At 40.7% G+C, this 18,981-nt stretch overlaps 1 protein-coding gene across 3 annotated transcripts in view; it reads right to left on the bottom strand.

The window, feature by feature from the left end:
• The window catches only part of LOC130913862 (multiple C2 and transmembrane domain-containing protein 1), a 266,167-nt gene that overhangs the window by 10,050 nt on the left and 237,136 nt on the right, over positions 1–18,981 (bottom strand). For all 3 annotated transcript variants that reach the window (XM_057832765.1, XM_057832766.1, XM_057832767.1), the window contains 3 exons: positions 18,434–18,543; positions 18,081–18,190; positions 14,036–14,133 (listed from right to left, as the gene is read on the bottom strand). In XM_057832765.1, coding sequence (XP_057688748.1) covers positions 14,036–14,133; positions 18,081–18,190; positions 18,434–18,543 — 318 coding nt within the window. The remainder of the gene's footprint in view (positions 1–14,035; positions 14,134–18,080; positions 18,191–18,433; positions 18,544–18,981) is intronic.

The raw sequence follows: 18,981 nt of genomic DNA, 5'->3' as shown, positions 1-18,981 counted from the left end.
AATTATTTCAAGGAAAATATAGAGGGTGCCACCACTGTGTGCACTCTTTTTGCTAAGCTGAGCTCGCATACCACGGTAGAACGTCGGCTATGAACGAACACTTGACGCGCCGTCACCCAGGTGTATTTCGGAAGACAACAGGAAACAACAAGCTAGCGGATTGTAAGTCCATACAACTTTCTAACTATTTTTTTTTTTTAAATTGAAGTTGCCTTTATGTGTGTCGTATCAACGTGCATTTTTATTTAGTAATCATAATACATTAAAATATATAAATATATATATATATATATAAAATGGAATTATATAATATTTTATTATTATTAAATGTATTAGGATCATGGAAGGTCCCACTTGGAGGGGGAAAAAATAAATATATCCTGTATATACATAATATAATAAAAATATATATGGAAACACAGCACTGGCCTGCTTACTGTAATCCATGACTGCACTAATGTTAGTTACTTTATATTATGCATCAAGATATAGTCATTTTAAAAATTTAAGTGACTGGTAAAAATAGATTATGACCGGATTTTTATGACCCTGTCAGTCAAAATGACAGACAACGAAAAAGTCTAGCGCAACCTCTGCTACCACTTAATTGTATTTTTTTTTGTTAATGTCACATTTTCCCCGATATATTAGATGATAAATAATCGATCCAAACAAAAAAAAAATGTGAAAAATAACGTTTAAAAGGGGTAACAATAAAAACAAAATCTCAACCACTCCTTGTTGTCTGCGATTTCTGCATCGCGACCTTTGTTATATCACCATGTTTCACCCATAAAATATAAAAAAAATCCGGCTGTGGCCATTCAAAGCTGTGTCTTGACACTCAGTAATACATGCTACATGGAGTTTTGGGATTGAAACAAGGTAAGTACGCGATAATATCTCGTTAAAATTGTGGCGTCTTTAATTCTCCTCTCGCGTGTTCTCGCCTCCAATTAGGGTTTTGTTGTTTTTTTATTTTTTATTTTTAATGCCTTCTTGTTCAAAATTGTTGTTTCCCCCAGAAAAATGAGATTTTAAGCTTTCCAATGATGGATCACGCATGCATTTCGGACAATTTTGAAAGTTGGCCAAATTGGGGTTCTCAGAGCAGAACTTCAAGGTACCTGAGTGTTTTCCGCCATACGCTGAAAAAGTTTTTTTGTTTGTTGATAACATGGTCACAACCTACCACCTCGCTTGCTACCGGGTCACGTTGGATAAGGCACAATTAGAAAAGTTAGCTGTTGACAACGGAGGCGTTAACATGGGGCAAAAACTAATTTGCGAAATTTTCTGAAACTCAATTCAAGGTCGAAAATGAAGATGATTCAGATGATAGTTCTATCTTTGGTGTCTTCAAATAGGTGAGACATGCTTGCATTGTAGCCGTATTTTCGGTTTGTTATTTCTGTTGAGCTGCCGCCGTGCAGAGCGCTGTTGGATATTCATGTGCAATGTATGTTAGTGTTGTAAAAAGTGGGTGTTAAATTGAGGCTTATGTTTGTGAGTCATTGCGCCATCTAGCTGCACTGATTTGCGTTATAATACACGGGAACTTTTATTTCCAATACAAAATTCCAGCACACACTCTGGGTGAAATGGAACGCTCTTTGTAGTAGCCTAGTAGTAGTATGTAAACTATCCAGCATGCATGTCTACTGCCGTTGTGCACGCTTTGTATGGGAAAAAAAATGCACAACCATGAAAAATTTAGACTGAAACGGCTGTTTTTGGATGGGAAACACAAAAAAAGATCCTTAGTACCCCCTGCTGTGAGTGACACAAAATTATTCATTGACAACAATAGATGTCCAATTCACTTATACTGGAAGGACTGACTGTGAATGCTCATCTACCAGTGCCAACGTTCCTTCATTTGCCCCTCCCAGTCAAAATGGATCGGATGTCGAGCGCCGTCAGTTGCAGCCAATGTGATAACTTATTTGGCCAAAATAAACTAGACCAGCCCACATGACATGTAATTGCGATCAATGTGGTCCGTAAACCAAAATGAGTTTGACAACTGCGTCTTAAAGGAAATGAACCGAGAGTTCACGTCCTCGCAAAAGTGACCAAAGCGAGGACCTTTACGGGGCTGGGTCTTCTCTACCTGACGTTTGGGAGGCGTCAGTGCAATACTAGGTTTTACGACACCATTAGCTGAGTGAGCTGGGGAGTGCGTAAGTGGGGCCAATGCAATTAGCATGCCAAGTGGCCATTTATGATTGGTGTAAAAGGCCCGCTATCGAGCCCCAGAACAAAAATAAGAATGAATTCCAATTAAGCGGCTAATGAACAACGGGGAGTTAGGTTAATATTTTTAGACAACATTTACGGACATGATTAAACCCTCTGCGTGTATAAACGGGTCAAAGGCAGGATAGTTAAAGGATGATGTGTTACCAGATGCTGTCGGCCCCGTCCGCTCGGGGTCTCGTTCACCTTTGCTTTGTCCTTATGTGGCAACTTTTGTTTGCCAATTTGAGGGGAAAGAAAAGACCCCTTTTAGTTCTTGTTTTCTCACCAGCTTTTGTTACCTTGAAATGTCATTTCTCTTGTTAAATCTGACAATTTTCACATTTGAACTATAAAGTTTTGAACCCTTTACTCTCTTTTTGGTGTCACCATACATATAGTACTTTACCTCTCTCAGCGACCTCTGTCAAATTTATATTAAAATTATCTCAATCGTTTCTGCTATCTTTGTGCTTGTTTGAGCTGTAAAAAGTTTCGTTTGTACTGTTATTGTTTTTGAGATATTTAAACAATTCTTTTATAGTTCAATCTGAGGTCAACCAGCCCATTTTGAATAAACATGGTGTCAATCGATTGTGCTCTAAATTTTTTTCTTTGTGCTCTATTTGTTTTGTAGAAGTTCTGCTTTTTGTAGTGATGACATCGCGCAGCCCCCCATTTACTGCAAAATGGACCCAGTGGTAGTATTTGCTTGCGCTATGTTTATGTTGGATTGTGCTCTAAAAATTCATTTGTACTATCGTTTTATAGATATTGAGATATTCATTTCGAGTGATGATGTCACTCGAAGCCTCCCATTTACTACAAAATGGACCTGAAGTGGTGACTTTCGGTGGCTGTACAAAATTTTGTTTGTGCTGCCACGGTTTTGCAGTAATTACAATTTCATCAAGAGTTCAACTGACCAACACCCTCCCCCCCCCCCCAATTCACTCCTACAACGGAAATGTTACCTTTCGTTTGTCTTGTTGAAAAACTTTAAAACAAACGCTGTTTTATCGATATTACTTTTTCTTTATGTTGCACTGATAATGTCACCAACACAAATACTCCTGTTTTTTTTTTTTTCTCTATTAACTGCAAAACCGTGGCAGAGCAACATTTTTATTGTTTTTTTTTTTACAACATAAACAAATGGCACCACTTCGGGTCCATTTTGCAGTAAATGGGGTGCTGCGAGTGACGTCATCACTCGAGATGAATATGTCAATATCCTTTGCCAATTTGTGGTTCAAAATTTGTGGTATCAGTTATTTGCGGATTTTTAAACTATTCAAAAAAAAAAAAGAAAATAACTCGCCGCCTTCTGTAAGCAAAACGAGAAATGCAGATGGCCCAGCAACCTTTTACCCCGAGCGATCTGATTGGCTGACGCTCCCGGTCCTGTTTGTGTTTACTCTAATCTGTGTGCTGATTGGCCGAGACGCATCATCCAAGCCTGTTCATCTTCATCGAAGTGCACAGGTGGTTCTTCATCATCATCGCTGGAGTCAAATGTTCGTGTTAAATTATTTAAAAATGTTGCAGTGCCTAGAAACCATTTATAAAAATTTACATATATGTAAAAAGACTCTGCCTCTACTTCACATATTCTTGATTTTCATGGGGGTGGTGGTCCCCTTTAACCTCAAAAAACGAGGGATCACTATAAGCAGCACAAACGAAATTTTTTACAGCACAACAACTGACACCATATTTAATCAACACGGAGGGCTGATGGACCTCAGATTAACCTTATAAAGAATCGTAAATATCTCAAAACAATGGCAGCACAGACAAAACTATTCATAGCACAAACAATTGACATCATTCTTACATAAATTGATGGGGGGCCAACTTCGCAGAGGTCCCTCAACGTTGCGCTAGCTGCAAAAACCCGCATCATTAAAACGCGGTTGCCCTCGCTATTTGTTACTTGATTTACCCACTTGTGTTTTTTTTTGTTTTTTTGTTTTTTTTTTTTAATCCCACCCACCTCACTTTCGCCTCGTCTGCCCACACTAGAACACAGTCAAAGGTTCGATCTGAGAGACGGCGGGTGAGGTTGTGGGACGCCTTGCCGGTAACACTGTTAAGCGAGACACAGTACACGGCGCCCCTTCAGCCGAGCGCACTTCAAAGCCTGTTTTGCACTTGTACTGTCAACATTTGGGAGAGGAGCGAGGGTGGAGCAGCCTTTGAGCACTGCTGGGTCTTTACCCACTGCCTCTCTTGTTGTCTGTGTTCCCCTTCAAGCTTCCCTCTCGTGCTACCAAATTGCTTATGCGCTCGCCGCATTTTTGCTTTAACCCAATTGTGATTTTCTTTTGTTTCGCTAACGCCCCACTTTCCTCCTATGCCTTTTCTTGTTTTGTACTTTAACTGGCGCTTGTCGTCTGCATTATTTTGCCGCGTATGTTATTATAGGTGAGGCAAGCGGGGAGCCAAGGGTATAGCGTCAGGCAGGCCTGTCACCTGCGAGGCAGAATTGAACCTGTGACGCACGAGCCCCTTCTTTTCTTTCCCGGCTGGCAGCGCTTCACAGAGAGAAAAAGCTTGTTTGATTGAGATATTGTTTTTTTCGCTCACCTTTTTGTTTTTGTCAATCCCCTTCGCTTCTTTTTACAGACACGGAAACTTTTCTTTGTTCGTTCACGCAAAGTTTTTGTTTGGACAGGAGTGTCAGTGTGCGGATTTAAATTGCCACTTTTTTTTTTTTTTGTTACTGCTGTTGTAGGCGTTTGGCCGTATAATGGCACTGCTAACAGCTTGCAATTCTGTACAATGGCTGTCCTAGTTTTGTATCTTTACTTGGGCTTGTTATCAAATAATATGTGGAAATTAGGTGTAAAGTATTGCGATGAGTGAGTTGGCAAACTTTTTTATTAGTTGATTTATTACGGTGAAAATCCTACTGTAATGCTGTGACTAAAAAAAAAAAAAAAAAGTGGCACGTCTGATATTTTTTGGATGAAATGTGTCAAATTACAGGATTCCAGCAGGATGCAACAAATCAGCTAGGGGTGGGAACTTCTGGGTACCTGACGAGAACGATCTCACGATACGGTGATAGAACAATTATCAATACACCGGTCAGGAAATCATTCTCGGATATTCTACAAAACAACTAATAAACAGAAAATCTGTGAATTGGAATGAGATCACTGGTGAGTGGCAGCCAATGCCAGGAAAGGAGTTCATTTTAGGGCATTTCACATCATTTCCTGTTGTTTTACGATCACTTTCTGTTGATTTTGGGTTACTGAAAAGGAAGTAACACAAGAAGGTCCCAAAATGAATAAAAAGTGACTCAAAATCAACAGAAAGTAACCTGTACATGCTAGGGGTGCAACGGTTCAGTTAGCCCACGGTTCGGTTTGAACCTCGGTTTTGGGATCACGGTTTCGGTTTGGTTTCGGTTTGCGTTTTGCTTTTTTTTTTTTTTTAACTGCCTTTATTTTGCTTTTAAAAAATGAAATAAACACTTAAAATGTAAACATTTTCGACTGTTAAAATGCCTCTTAGCTCTTTGGCAAGTGTAGTGACTGACTACTGAAATACACACACAATAGTAAAAAAAGTTACTTGGCAAAGTAACTGGTGATACCTTTCATGTTTTTTTTCATAAAAAACAAACAAACAAACAAACCCAAAGACATAGTAACCTTTGCTATGTTTGGAGGTCATTTAATGTAGTGAATCAACCGTTTAAGTTGATAAAATTGCTCCCGTTTTTGCCTTAGTTCCCTTCTGTCTACTTTCGACATGTGAAAATTTCAAAACTGTTTCATCATTTAAAGATAGACTCAAGTCAAGATTTTGCCGATTTAGGAGTATTTTGGATAAAAAGTTGCTTAGGTTCGCTCGGAAGGCTTACTACAACAGAGCCTTTCTGAGAAGTTTACTGCTCTAAAATGGCGGTTGTTTACTAACGCTACCGTGTGTCATTTCGCATGTAGTTCTACAGGTATATGCATGAGATATCTAGGCGTAGATTGTATGATGTCGGCCACAGTCAGGAAATATTGGGAGCCGCCTAGCATCGCGTTTGCTACAAACCAAACGCGTGACCAAATCCAAACGGATGAAAAAAAAAAAAAAAACGCAATGCACGAAAAACGTGCAGATTTAGAACGTAACGTACGGCGTACACATTTAAAAATCAGTGCTCACTTGTACAAATAACGCCGAGACGGTACAACTTGACAGGTATGAATTATAGTGGACCGTCACAGTTAGGTAGTAGCACTCTGTAGCACGGGACGTCCAACTATCAGCGGTCAGGGCGAAACTATGTGCTTTCGCGAAATCATCTTCGATGGCTTTGCGTGCCATTTCATAAATGTCGGGGATTATGTTGTTGGCGAAATATGTTTGCAATGCACATACCCACTGCGTGGGTTATTTTCTTGTGTTTTTCTGACCTGATATTGTAAGGCTTTTGGAACGCCTCTTCTATAGACCCGTGTGTTTTCACTGGTGTCATCTTCGGGGTTGTCCTGCTCTGAGAAAGCGATGTCTGTGGGTGATGCCCGGCTGAGGTGCCCATGTTAGAAGTGTTGCCGTTAGCATAGGGAACAAGCGCTAAGCAATGCTTGCAATTTTTTTTTTTTTTCAATATTTTCTCTCCGTCTGCATTGTAGTCCACGGGGAAACTGAAATGTTGCCACACCGCCGATTTGAAAGAAGCCGGTGCCTCCTCAAAAATCGGTCTGTCAACTCCTCCGCTCGCCATAACTTTTTTTTGTTTTCTTTCTTGTTTCACTTTCACCTCGCTCGTAAGCGAGAGAGGGCGTTACTCGGCTCCTATTACACAGGTGCTTGACAGCGATTGGACATTTACTCGCGGGGTGGGAATTTCTGCACAGTGGCGCTTCACGTCACACACAGGCACACAGAGTTTGACCAATTCATTCCACAAGCGATCGGAATAAATTACTGTAATTGCAAAACCAAAAAGGTGCGGTTCATAAAGGCGTATTGAACCGTACAGGGCGAACCGTACGGTTCGGTTTTGAACCGCAAACCGTTGCACTGCTAGTACATGCCCTAAAATGAACAGGAAGTGATCTGTAAATGTCCACAAAAGTGAATCCCAGACGTCCAATCTAGTCAAAATGAATTGGATGTCTAGCACCGTCAAAGGCAGCTAGTGACGTAGACACTATTCATACTGAAGATTTTTGGTGGCAACCTGTTAGTTTTTGCTTTTTTTTTTCCCCAGTGACACAATTTTAAAAGGATATTACCGATTCTTGTTGAGAGCAGATCAATAACCTTTTGGGCTACAAAGTATCCCGATATATCACCTTTTCAATATATTGTCTCACCCCTACTACTTAACCTATTTAACTCTGCTGTGTTTCACTGTAAAAACATCAGATATGTTTGCGCATAAATGTTTTGCTGAGCTTATCACAAATGTTTTTTGTTTGAAGCGATGCCAGGATGTGGAAATGAAAATTGTTGGTGCTGAGAAAAACTTAACACCCTGGCACTTTTTTGTAAAATGTTTGATATATATAACACAATATAATGCAGATTCCGGATCAAATTTCACAGCTGCAGCTTCATATATGCTTTGATAAAATCGATAATTTCAATTGTAATAATCAGGTTGGCAATGGGAGATTTTTTTTTTTTTTAATTCAATGCCATTTTGTTCCTTTATGGGTTACTCATTTAAATACTATGAATTAAATAAAAATCAACCTTTTAATGTTATCAGGACCATAATTAGAGTATGTTTTTGTATAGAAAAATAATATAACAATAATGATTTATAAAAACAGATGAATACAATTATAATTGAAACCTGATGTCCACATTCTTTCATGCAATGTAAGCCACACTTGGATACCTAATGTTAATATTGTGGCCTACATGACCCAAAATATGATGTCCACGTATGTGGACGGCAGGTCTTTTTTGTTTGTTTGTTTTTTTAAATTAACAAAAAGTCACTTTCCCTACTGAGGGTTAAGACTAGAGTTGTTGAAAATAATAGCTTTTAATAATACTTTAATAACTTTAATACTTTAATAATACTTTTTAACCGATAACCCAATATTGTCAAACTCCAAAAATCTAATAACGATATCAAACCAATACCGATATATGCTGTTGTGGACTTAACATATTATGGCTAATTGTATTGTAATGCCCCACTGAATGGTTTGATAAATTATTATTGTTCATTTAATTTTTGCAAAGTGAATTAAAATTGTCTGCTCACATAACAAATCCCCAGCATCTTAGTTTGGAGACATTTAATGGTCAACAAGCATAACTGCCGTGCTAAGCTGTAACCAGCCCTTGTACAAAGGCAGAACACTTCTACATTCATGTTGAAGGCAACATGCAGATTGGCCCAAAACCGATAATGAAAACCTGATGTTGATATTATTAAATATCATTTTAAAATGCTTTTATCGGACAACTCTAGCTAACACTTGAGCAAGATTATTTAACTAGACTTTTTAAGAACCGGAGGAACAGTTAAAACACTGTTGTATCACATGAAGTTTAACAGAAACACATTGTTGTTGGAAATATTTCAATATTGTACTAAACTTTTGTGAGTTTGCTTCAGTTCCATATACTCTTAGGTATGGATTTACTTAGCGGTAGTTGGTCTCCCACTGACACACCTATGTCACTGATGGCAGTCTACCATGACCGTTAAGGAACAACAACAGAATTGCTACTGTGCGTGCACACCTAGAGGGTCATGAAAACTGCACTCAGCCCCCTGGGCTTTTGCCTTGTTGTCTGCTTTAGTTGGCAGACCTATAAAAGAATCCACACCCACATGAAAACGGTATCTGTTATCAACCGGGTGTCCACATATCTCTGTCCATCTCACCCACTCCCTTATTCTTTATTGCTTATTCACTTGTCTGGCCTTCCTCCTACTACCTTTCTGTCCATCAGTCATGTTGCTCCTGTTTTCTCCACCTGGAACATTTCTTCAGCATTTCTAGTATTTTTTTTTTCTGCTGTTAAATTTGCTTTTAATTGACACTGAGGTGTGTACCACAGCAGCCTGAATGCAACAGGTTCTCTTGAGTATCGCTTTGCCTGTCCGATTCCAGCGTCCTTTGTTTGGAAATCGCCAAAAGGGATAAGTAACGTCGATTCTGTGACTGTCAGTAATCTAGTCGTGATGCAAGGGATTGCGATAGCGCTTCCCACAACCGGCAGGAGACGAAGACTTGTTCAGCCATCACTCATCAGAGAAGAAGCTACGCTTGTCCACCACAAGACAGAACACAGAGAACATACTGACGCCAACTTGTTGTCTGTGCAGAGAATCAGAGAGGATGTCAGTCATTCAGACAGTAAGAGTAGCCGACAGTACATCCGCCTCACAGGAATCCCGCAGACGGGCTCTGGTGATGCGCTTGCTCACTCTGTGGCTAACTCTGATCTGTCTGGATTGTCATACCCTGCATACATGAGCGGCAAGTGTGCTGAGGTTCTGCCAAGCTCACGAGTCAGAATTTCTACGAAGACAAGAGTGTCCAAAACATCAGTTGAGCATAAAACAAAGGCTGAATATTTCTGTTAAATATTGCTCACAAATGTGTTAAAATCCTTTTGGAAGCAATTCTGATTTGGTGAGGTGCCGTATTTTCTAAACCAGGGGGTGTCAGACTTTTGGTTCACGTGCCACATTTTTGTGTCTTTATTATTCAATCAAAGAAGTTGCTTCAAACAAAAAAATATATATAAAAAGAAAAACTTTGCACATGTGTCAATCACCGTTTACCAAAGCCTGAGAGAGTTTGAGTAGACCCACTATGAAGCATTTAATAAAGCCAAGCATTTTCTTACTACTTTATTCTTGTTTAAAAATAATTCGGTGGGGCATTAACACGTTTAAAACATCATAATTCTTACATTTGAAGTGCTTGAAAACCACTTATAAATGATACTTTGGTGAAAAAAGTGAAAAAAACGTCATATATATGTATCTTTTTTCCAATGTAATGGTCCCCATTACCCGCGAAAAACGAGGGATCCCTGTATTTCTGAAAAGCTTTAAGAAGCAGGACTCATTCCCACCACTCGTCGGGCCGGTGTTGTGCTGACACCGGCCGTCAGCTCAAGTCTCAGCCGAAAATAACGCGTCTCAGGCGGACGACGGGAGCGATGCGAGGCGCCCCCTCCATCCGAGAGCATGCCGCTTAATTTGACTCAACAGTGTGTTTCTTCGTTTATATTACCGCTAAATACACAAGCTTGACGCCAATTTAACGGGAGCTATTTTTCATGGGAGATTTGGCTAGCTCTGGCAGTGTTCAACGCAAGCTGCAACGAATGGCAGTAACTTTTTTATATCGCAAAATGTGAAAACGATTGAAACCATTACTCACCAAATTCAATCTGCTGGCAAATACAGGCAAGTGTGTATGCTACGCTTTGGTCTGCCCCGGTGTGGATGAGGCCTGCTTTTTGTTTTCGCAGCTTTGCAATGCAACCAAAGGCTCTCCGAGCACTCCATTTTCACGTAAGGAGTGCGCGCGTTTGGAATAATGGAACGCAGCTTGGGCCGATGATTGGTTCTCGTCAGCGAAGCATCTAGGATTTGGTGACTGTCCAAGTGTCACTTTTTTCTTAAGTGCTCAGTTTACGTACTAAGTTAATCTCATGATGATAATAATAATAATAATTAAATAAAACCTCCCGACCCCCCCCTCCCTCCTCCCAAAAAGAATTTCTCCTCGGATCTACGCAATTCACGTAGGTCGCCCTTTTTGACTTCAAAACGGCGGATTTCGCCGAAAGGTGAGAGATTTTCATGCCTGAAATTAGATCTCAAGAGGGCCGTACTAGTATATTTTTTGGTATACTCACTGTCTGCAATTCACGGCGCTCGGCATCCAATCCATTTTGACTGGGAGGGGGGTTGTAGGAGCCCTTCCCCTCCCAAGATGACGTATGCTCTTAGCATATCAGCAACCTTTGAATGTATGCATACCTGCTTAAGACAGTCTTACCTAATTGATTACATAGGTGTACATTACAAGGGTGTGGCTTTGGTCTCAACATTAGTAGGAACGATATATAACAGCATAACCTGCATGTGACATATTGACTTATACTAACTTTCATATGTATTGGTTCAGGTGCTACACCATTCGATTTAAACCTTTGTTTTCAAAAACTACGAAAGAAACATTTAAAGAATTTCCAGAATATATAGCAAATTTAAATTGCAGTATTTGAACATAAATTAACATCCACAATAAATACAAACTTAACCATCCAGGATTGCAAAAAATAAAAAATAAATAAACATTTGTCCTAACATTGTCTAAATAAAGAAATTAAATACAACTGAAAAAAACTTATTGGTCAGGGAATAACAAAAAGAAATGAAAATGCAGCCTTCCTTCAGGTAAAACACTACTGCTTTTGTTCGAAAGCAAAGCCAAACTCAGCAAAAACAAACAAAAAAAAGAAAAAACTCTTTTGGGCTGCTTTAAGACCACATGAATGAAATAAAAATGAACATTGGGGAGAAGGGGGAAAACCTCGGTTCACTTAATTTTTCACAGTTTAATTCACGTTAATAGTAGAATACACATACAGGAGAACACTTCTCTCTAAGCAGCTTTGTACTGGTGTTTTGCAGTTAGGAAATTCATACAGTTTAATGTTATGCTAAGTCTGATGCAGGTCGGACTTTCAGTAGCAAAATTAGTGGTGTGTTCCGCAACTCCACAACACTGACATCTTTTTACATTACAGTGCGGCCTCGACATACGATCGCTTCGACACACGATCTTTTCGACATCCGACGGAAAATTTGACTCGCCATTTGTTTCTACATCTGACGACATGCTCGAAATACGACATACCAGCACCGCGGACACAGGCACGGCAGATTTTCTTGTGTGAGAAATCAACACAGGTTTCAAAAAGGTTGGTACAAGTGGTGAAACAAGGAAAAACGTGACGCTTACCTTCTAAATGAAGATGCAAATTATGGAGAAATATGAGCGTGAGGTGTGCAGCCGTGAACTGTCTCAACAATACATCTCCACGGTCCTCCACCGACCACCGTTCGCCAGTGTTTACAAGTTAAGCTGACAATTATAATAGTGGTGACATTGCCGAAGAAATCGCCAGCTTCGTCACGTTTTTATCATTTATTTCACAACTTATTCAAAACACAACGCCTCCTGGCCGCGAAAGTTGACTGTGTTCTCAAGAAAACATTGAAAGTGAAACTCTCAAGCTCACCGCTCTCAGGTGCGATGCGTTCAGGCACAGCAAAAAACGTCCGCCACATTAGAACCCGATTCATTACATTATTACAGGAATTATTTTAATTAAGGAATTATATTAATCCGATTTTTATTTATAATTTATTTGTTTTGCTATGTGTAATTGCCATTTGTAATAGTACCAGCAGCATTTATTAAGGATTGAGTGTAGTTTTTTGGGCAGTGGAACGAATTATTGGAATTATAATGTATTCCTATGGGAAAATCCTGCTTGACATACGACCATTTCGACTTACAAACTAGGTCCTGGAACGAATTAACTTCATATCTAGAGGTACCACTGTACTTACATCATGAAAATAATTTACTTTATTATGGTTGGGTCAGTTCTATCCTTACAACATACGGGAAGACAATCTAGATTACCTATAAAAGAGGTCGTTATATTATGCAAATACTGTTGCTTAAAAGTTGGTGGGGACAATTTGAGCATCCTAAAAAGTTGGTAGGGTTATGTCCCTACCGTCCCTATGCAAACCTACACCCTTGTATAAGTATATATATAATTTCTTCATCTGTTTTGGTTTGTCTTCTTTATCCCGAAATGCTGGTTGCTGGTTTAGGCGCATTACCTTTGCCGCACCCTGGATTGAAGGAGGACAAAGTCCGATATGGATTTTTTTAATTTATTGATTACTCAAACGTATTCGCTGTCTCCGTGCACCGAATCGTGATGCCCGTACCGTGACGGTACACAAATACCGTTACACTCTTACTAATTAGTCCCAACACAACCCTAACTGCATAGACACCAGACAAGAATGCCCCCAACCCCCTATCCAGCAGGCCCTCATTAGGGTCCTTGTAAAGACCTTGTACCTGCTGGGCCTGCGCCCCTTTACATCCCTCTCCCTTTAGACTCCAGGTGGGTCAGGTGGTTGTATTTCACCAGAGGGGACAGCCTAGGCTAATTTAATTTGACGGCTACCTGCCTCGTGCAAATAACTGGAAGAGAAAAAAATGTACACTTCACGTTAAAGTTGCACAAGGGTCGAATTGGGGAAGAGCAAATATTATGACCTTGTAAAGATGAAAGACGGTAAGCCATCAAAGAGGAAGTTTGTCCGCACTAATGTGGCAGGGAATTGGTCATATCAAGGGGCCCCAGGTCACAAACTCGGTGTGTTTGTGCATGCGTGTGTTGAGCCAGGCACAGCGGGGCTTTACGGATACGACATCACCCATTGGTGCAGGATTACACCGCCATTTTCACAAGTTGCTGTTTAATTGCACTTTAAACTCCATTTTGTTATGGGCAGCTCAGCATGTTACGGCAAAGACTGCATTTTCACGCCTACGTTGTCGCAAAGAAGGATTTGTAGGAAACATGATCTCTATGTTAATGTGGAGGCAAAACCCCATGGAGCTGGGCAACTGTTGATCCGTACTTCATTGTCAAAATGATTTTATCTTCTGTAACTAAACTCAGTTAACACAGTAATCTGATTACATGTCTTTTGCAAGGCAGATAACCGTTGAAAGATGACAAAAAGTTTACCCACCACTTGGACGTCAGAGGGCACTCTGGACAAAAAGTCTAAGATCTCGTTGTTATCGATGGTGTAAGGATCCCGTAGCTTCTTGGTGAATTTATTCACTCCTGCAACAAGACAAGGATAAATAAGTTGGAATAGAAAATGTACATTAAGGATGTTTAAGTGGATGTTTTTCGTACGCCACAATGTTAGGTGACACAAGGCTCGCGATAATGATGATCTCAAGATATGAGGATACATCAATTATCGATATACAGTGAAGAAAATAAGTATTTGAACACCCTGCTATTCTCCCACTAAGAAATCATTGAGGAGTCTGAAATTTTCATCGTAGTTGCATGTCCACAGTCAGGGAGATAATTTAAAAAGAAATCACAATGCATGATTTTTTTTTTTTAATCAAAATATTTGTGTGATAAAGATGCAAATAAGTATTTGAACACCTGTCTATCAGCTAGAATTCTGACCCTGAAAGACCTGTTAGTCCGACTACTTAAAGTCCACCTCCACTCTATGTATTATCCTGAATCAGATGCAATTGTTTGAGGTCCATAGCTGCATAAAGACACCTGTCCACCCCGTACAATCAGTAAGACTCAAACTTGTAACATGGCCAAGACCTAAGAGCTGTGCAAAGACACCAGAGATAAAATTGTACATGTACATTGTACATCAATTGCCAAGCAGCTTGGAGAAAAAAGCTCCACTGTTGGAGCAATCATTACAAAATGGTATAAGCGAAACACAAAGGTCAATCTCAATCGGAGTGGAGCCCCATGTAATATATCACCTCGTGGGGTCTTAATGATCCTGAGAATGGTGAGGAATTAGCCCAGACCTACACGACATGAGTTGGTCAATGACCTGGAAAGAGCTGGGACCACTGTTTTCAAGGTACTGTTCGTAATACACTACGACGTCATGGTTTGAAATCATGCATGGCACGGAAGGTTCCCCTGCTTAAACCAGCACATGTCAAGGTCCGTCTTAAGCTTGCCTATAACTATTTAGATGATAGTCATGGGGGCAAGTTGTGTGGGAAAATAGTTACTTAAAAATACTTTTCGGTCATAATTCCACTAATCATGTTTAGAGGAAGAGGAATGATAAGTACTATCCCAAGAATACCATCCCTTTTGTGAAGCATGGGGGTGGTAGCACCATGCTTTGGGGGCATTTTTCTGCGCATAGGACAGGATGAGTGCACTGTATTCAGGAGAGGATGACCAGGGCCATGTATTGTGAGATTTTGGGGAACAAAAGTTACTAAACTCAGATGGTTGTGTTATTGTACAGTTTTGATGTATGTTCCATGCCGAAACTGATAAGCATATGCTTCATCTCGTCCGCCTTTGTCTTCTTCTTCGGTTCCTTCGGGCAAATCATATCACATTTTGTAATTGTCAATGATTGTCAATGATACCGATGATGACAGTAAAATTCCATTCCTTTCCACAACCTCATTGCCTTAGTCAAAGCATTGAAGATGGGTCATCGCTGGGTTCCAACATGACAATGACCTGAAGCACACAGCCAGGAAAACCAAGGAGTGGCTCCATAAGAAGCATATCAAGGTTTTACCATGGCCTAGACCCAAAAGAAAACCTTTGGAGGGACCTCAAACTCTGTTTCTCAGCGACAGCCCAGAAACCTGACTGATATAGGGAAGATCTGTGTGGAGGAGTGGGCCAAGATCCCTCCTGCAGTGTGTGCAAACCTGGTGAAAAACTACAGGAAACGTTTGACCTCTGTAAATGCAAACAAAGGCTACTGTACCAAATATTAACTTTCGTCTTCTCAGGTGTTCAAATACTTATTTGCACCTTATCACACACATAAATCGTTAAAAAAAAATCAAATTGTGATTTCTGGATCTTTCTTTTTAGATTATCCCTCTCATGGTGGACATGCATCAACGATGAAAATTTCAGACCACTTCATGATTTCTCAGTGGGAGAACTTGAAAAATAGCAGGGTGTTCAAATACCTGTTTTCTTCACTGTTTGGGTGAGGAAATCATTCTAGGATCTTCTACAAAACAACCAATAAACAACAAAATGAGCTGGATTGGAGGTCTATAGCTGTCAATGGCAGCCAGCGAGGTAAGACCATGATGTCTCAAAGCCATTGTCGTCAAAACAAGTCGACTGGGAAGGTCAGCAGCGATCATTTGCAGCCAATGACTTTGGAAAATTAGCTACAGTGTCTTGCAAAAGTATTCGGCCCCCTTGAACCTTGCAACCTTTCGCCACATTTCAGGCTTCAAACATAAAGATATAAAATTTTAATTTTTTGTCAAGAATCAACAACAAGTGGGACACAATTGTGAAGTGGAACAAAATTTATTGGATAATTTAAACTTTTTTAACAAATAAAAAACTGAAAAGTGGGGCGTGCAATATTCTTCGGCCCCCTTGTGTTAATACTTTGTAGCGCCACCTTTTGCTCCATTTACAGCTGCAAGTCGCTTGGGGTATGTTTCTATCAGTTTTGCACATCGAGAGACTGACATTCTTGCCCATTCTTCCTTGCAAAACAGCTCGAGCTCAGTGAGGTTGGATGTAGAGTGTTTGTGAACAGCAGTCTTCAGCTCTTTCCACAGATTCTCGATTGGATTCAGGTCTGGACTTTGACTTGGCCATTCTAACACCTGGATACGTTTATTTTTGAACCATTCCATTGTAGATTTGGCTTTATGTTTTGGATCATTGTCCTGTTGGAAGATAAATCTCCGTCCCAGTCTCAGGTCTTGTGCAGATACCAACAGGTTTTCTTCCAGAATGTTCCTGTATTTGGCTGCATCCATCTTCCCGTCAATTTTAACCATCTTCCCTGTCCCTGCTGAAGAAAAGCAGGCCCAAACCATGATGCTGCCACCACCATGTTTGACAGTGGGGATGGTGTGTTCAGGGTGATGAGCTGTGTTGCTTTTACGCCAAACATATCGTTTTGCATTGTGGCCAAAAAGTTCAATTTTGGTTTCATCTGACCAAAGCACCTTCTTCCACATGTTTGGTGTGTCTCCCAGGTGGCTTGTGGCAAACTTTAAACGAGACTTTTTATGGATATCTTTGAGAAATGGCTTTCTTCTTGCCACTCTTCCATAAAGGCCAGATTTGTGCAGTGTACGACTGATTGTTGTCCTATGGACAGACTCTCCCACCTCAGCTGTAGATCTCTGCAGTTCATCCAGAGTGATCATGGGCCTCTTGGCTGCATCTCTGATCAGTTTTCTCCTTGTTTGAGAAGAAAGTTTGGAAGGACGGCCGGATCTTGGTAGATTTGCAGTGGTCTGATGCTCCTTCCATTTCAATATGATGGCTTGCACAGTGCTCCTTGAGATGTTTAAAGCTTGGGAAATCTTTTTGTATCCAAATCCGGCTTTAAACTTCTCCACAACAGTATCTCGGACCTGCCTGGTGTGTTCCTTGGTGTTAATAATGCTCTCTGCACTTTAAACAGAACCCTGAGACTATCACAGAGCAGGTGCATTTATACGGAGACTTGATTACACACAGGTGGATTCTATTTATCATCATCGGTCATTTAGGACAACATTGGATCATTCAGAGATCCTCACTGAACTTCTGGAGTGAGTTTGCTGCACTGAAAGTAAAGGGGCCGAATAATATTGCACGCCCCACTTTTCAGTTTTTTATTTGTTAAAAAAGTTTAAATTATCCAAGAAATGTTGTTCCACTTCATGATTGTGTCCCACTTGTTGTTGATTCTTGACAAAAAAATTAAATTTCATATCTTTATTTTTGAAGCCTGAAATGTGGCGAAAGGTTGCGAGATTCAAGGGGGCCGAATACTTTTGCCAGGCACTGTATTATACTGTGCTTTATAAAAACATAATTCAAGAAAATTAAACCACTTTTTGCAACATTTTTACTTCAGCTCAATGGACATTGTGCTGCTCCTTGCTCGTAAGTCAAAATCAGACGAGTGGCAGCTTTTGTCTGGAATGATGTCTAATTTGGGTCACTTGTATCTCAAGGCACCACTGTTCAGATAAACGCACATTTGCTGCTGCTGCTCAATAGCTTACCCCATGCTAGCACAATGTATCTTAGCGGGATGAAGTAAACAATGAGGGTCGCCATTCCAAGAGCGACAATGGCCAGCCAGCTTAGGAAAGGCACAGTCCAGTTAAAAGTGCTGTAAAGAGAGGAAAAGGGTCGTGAGAAAATCTTGCCAGAGGGCGCCGTTGGGTGTTGAAGCAGTATATGATTCAGGAGGATCATCTGTTTGTTATGCTGGCGGCGTTTCCCGGCGAGTAAGTTCTAATCAGGCTGGCAAGGCAAAGTGGGGCAACCTGGCACTGCGGAAAAACACCGGGACGTGCAGAGCGGAGCATAAAGCGCAGCGGGCCGGGCGCCGAGGAGCAGGCTTACGACTCACTTCTTTATCCTCTCGCCATAGGAGGCCACTTCATCCAGCGCATTCTGCACACTGATACACACGTCCTGAATGGCATAAAGCTTGTTCATGAAGCCCTTTCTCTCAGAGTCCTGCAAAAGCACAGATAGGGTTGTAGGCAAGGCAGGAATAAACAAGCAGAGTGCAACAGGAAGAGCAAGGAAAGAGAAATGCAAAGGAGAGAGGCTGGGCAAAGGCATCTTAGTGGAAACAATACACGTTAAATAGCGTCAAAGGCTCGCGCCGGGGAGCCAAATCGCCGGATATCCTGCTCCAATTGACTGTGCTCATTCCAGCCAGTAATAGAGATATAAAGTCGGCAGAACAAATCAAAATGCTTTCCGCCGTACAAAGGCTCACACAGGCAATTTGAATATGTTAATAGAACAGCAGTTTGAAAAAGAAAGCCAAATGGAAACATCAATCTTTCAGGTCCTCTGTTTTTCACCTCCCTCCCACTCGGCGCTGCCAAGATCGGGCTGAGCCCAATTGTGCCGCTGTCTTGGCACGCTGTGATGATGTCACCGGCC

This window comes from Corythoichthys intestinalis, chromosome 3 (assembly GCF_030265065.1).
Source record: "Corythoichthys intestinalis isolate RoL2023-P3 chromosome 3, ASM3026506v1, whole genome shotgun sequence".
Classification (NCBI taxonomy): domain Eukaryota; kingdom Metazoa; phylum Chordata; class Actinopteri; order Syngnathiformes; family Syngnathidae; genus Corythoichthys; species Corythoichthys intestinalis.
The sequence above is the reverse complement of the archived record's forward strand: the minus strand, read 5'-3'. Positions and strand labels throughout refer to the sequence as shown.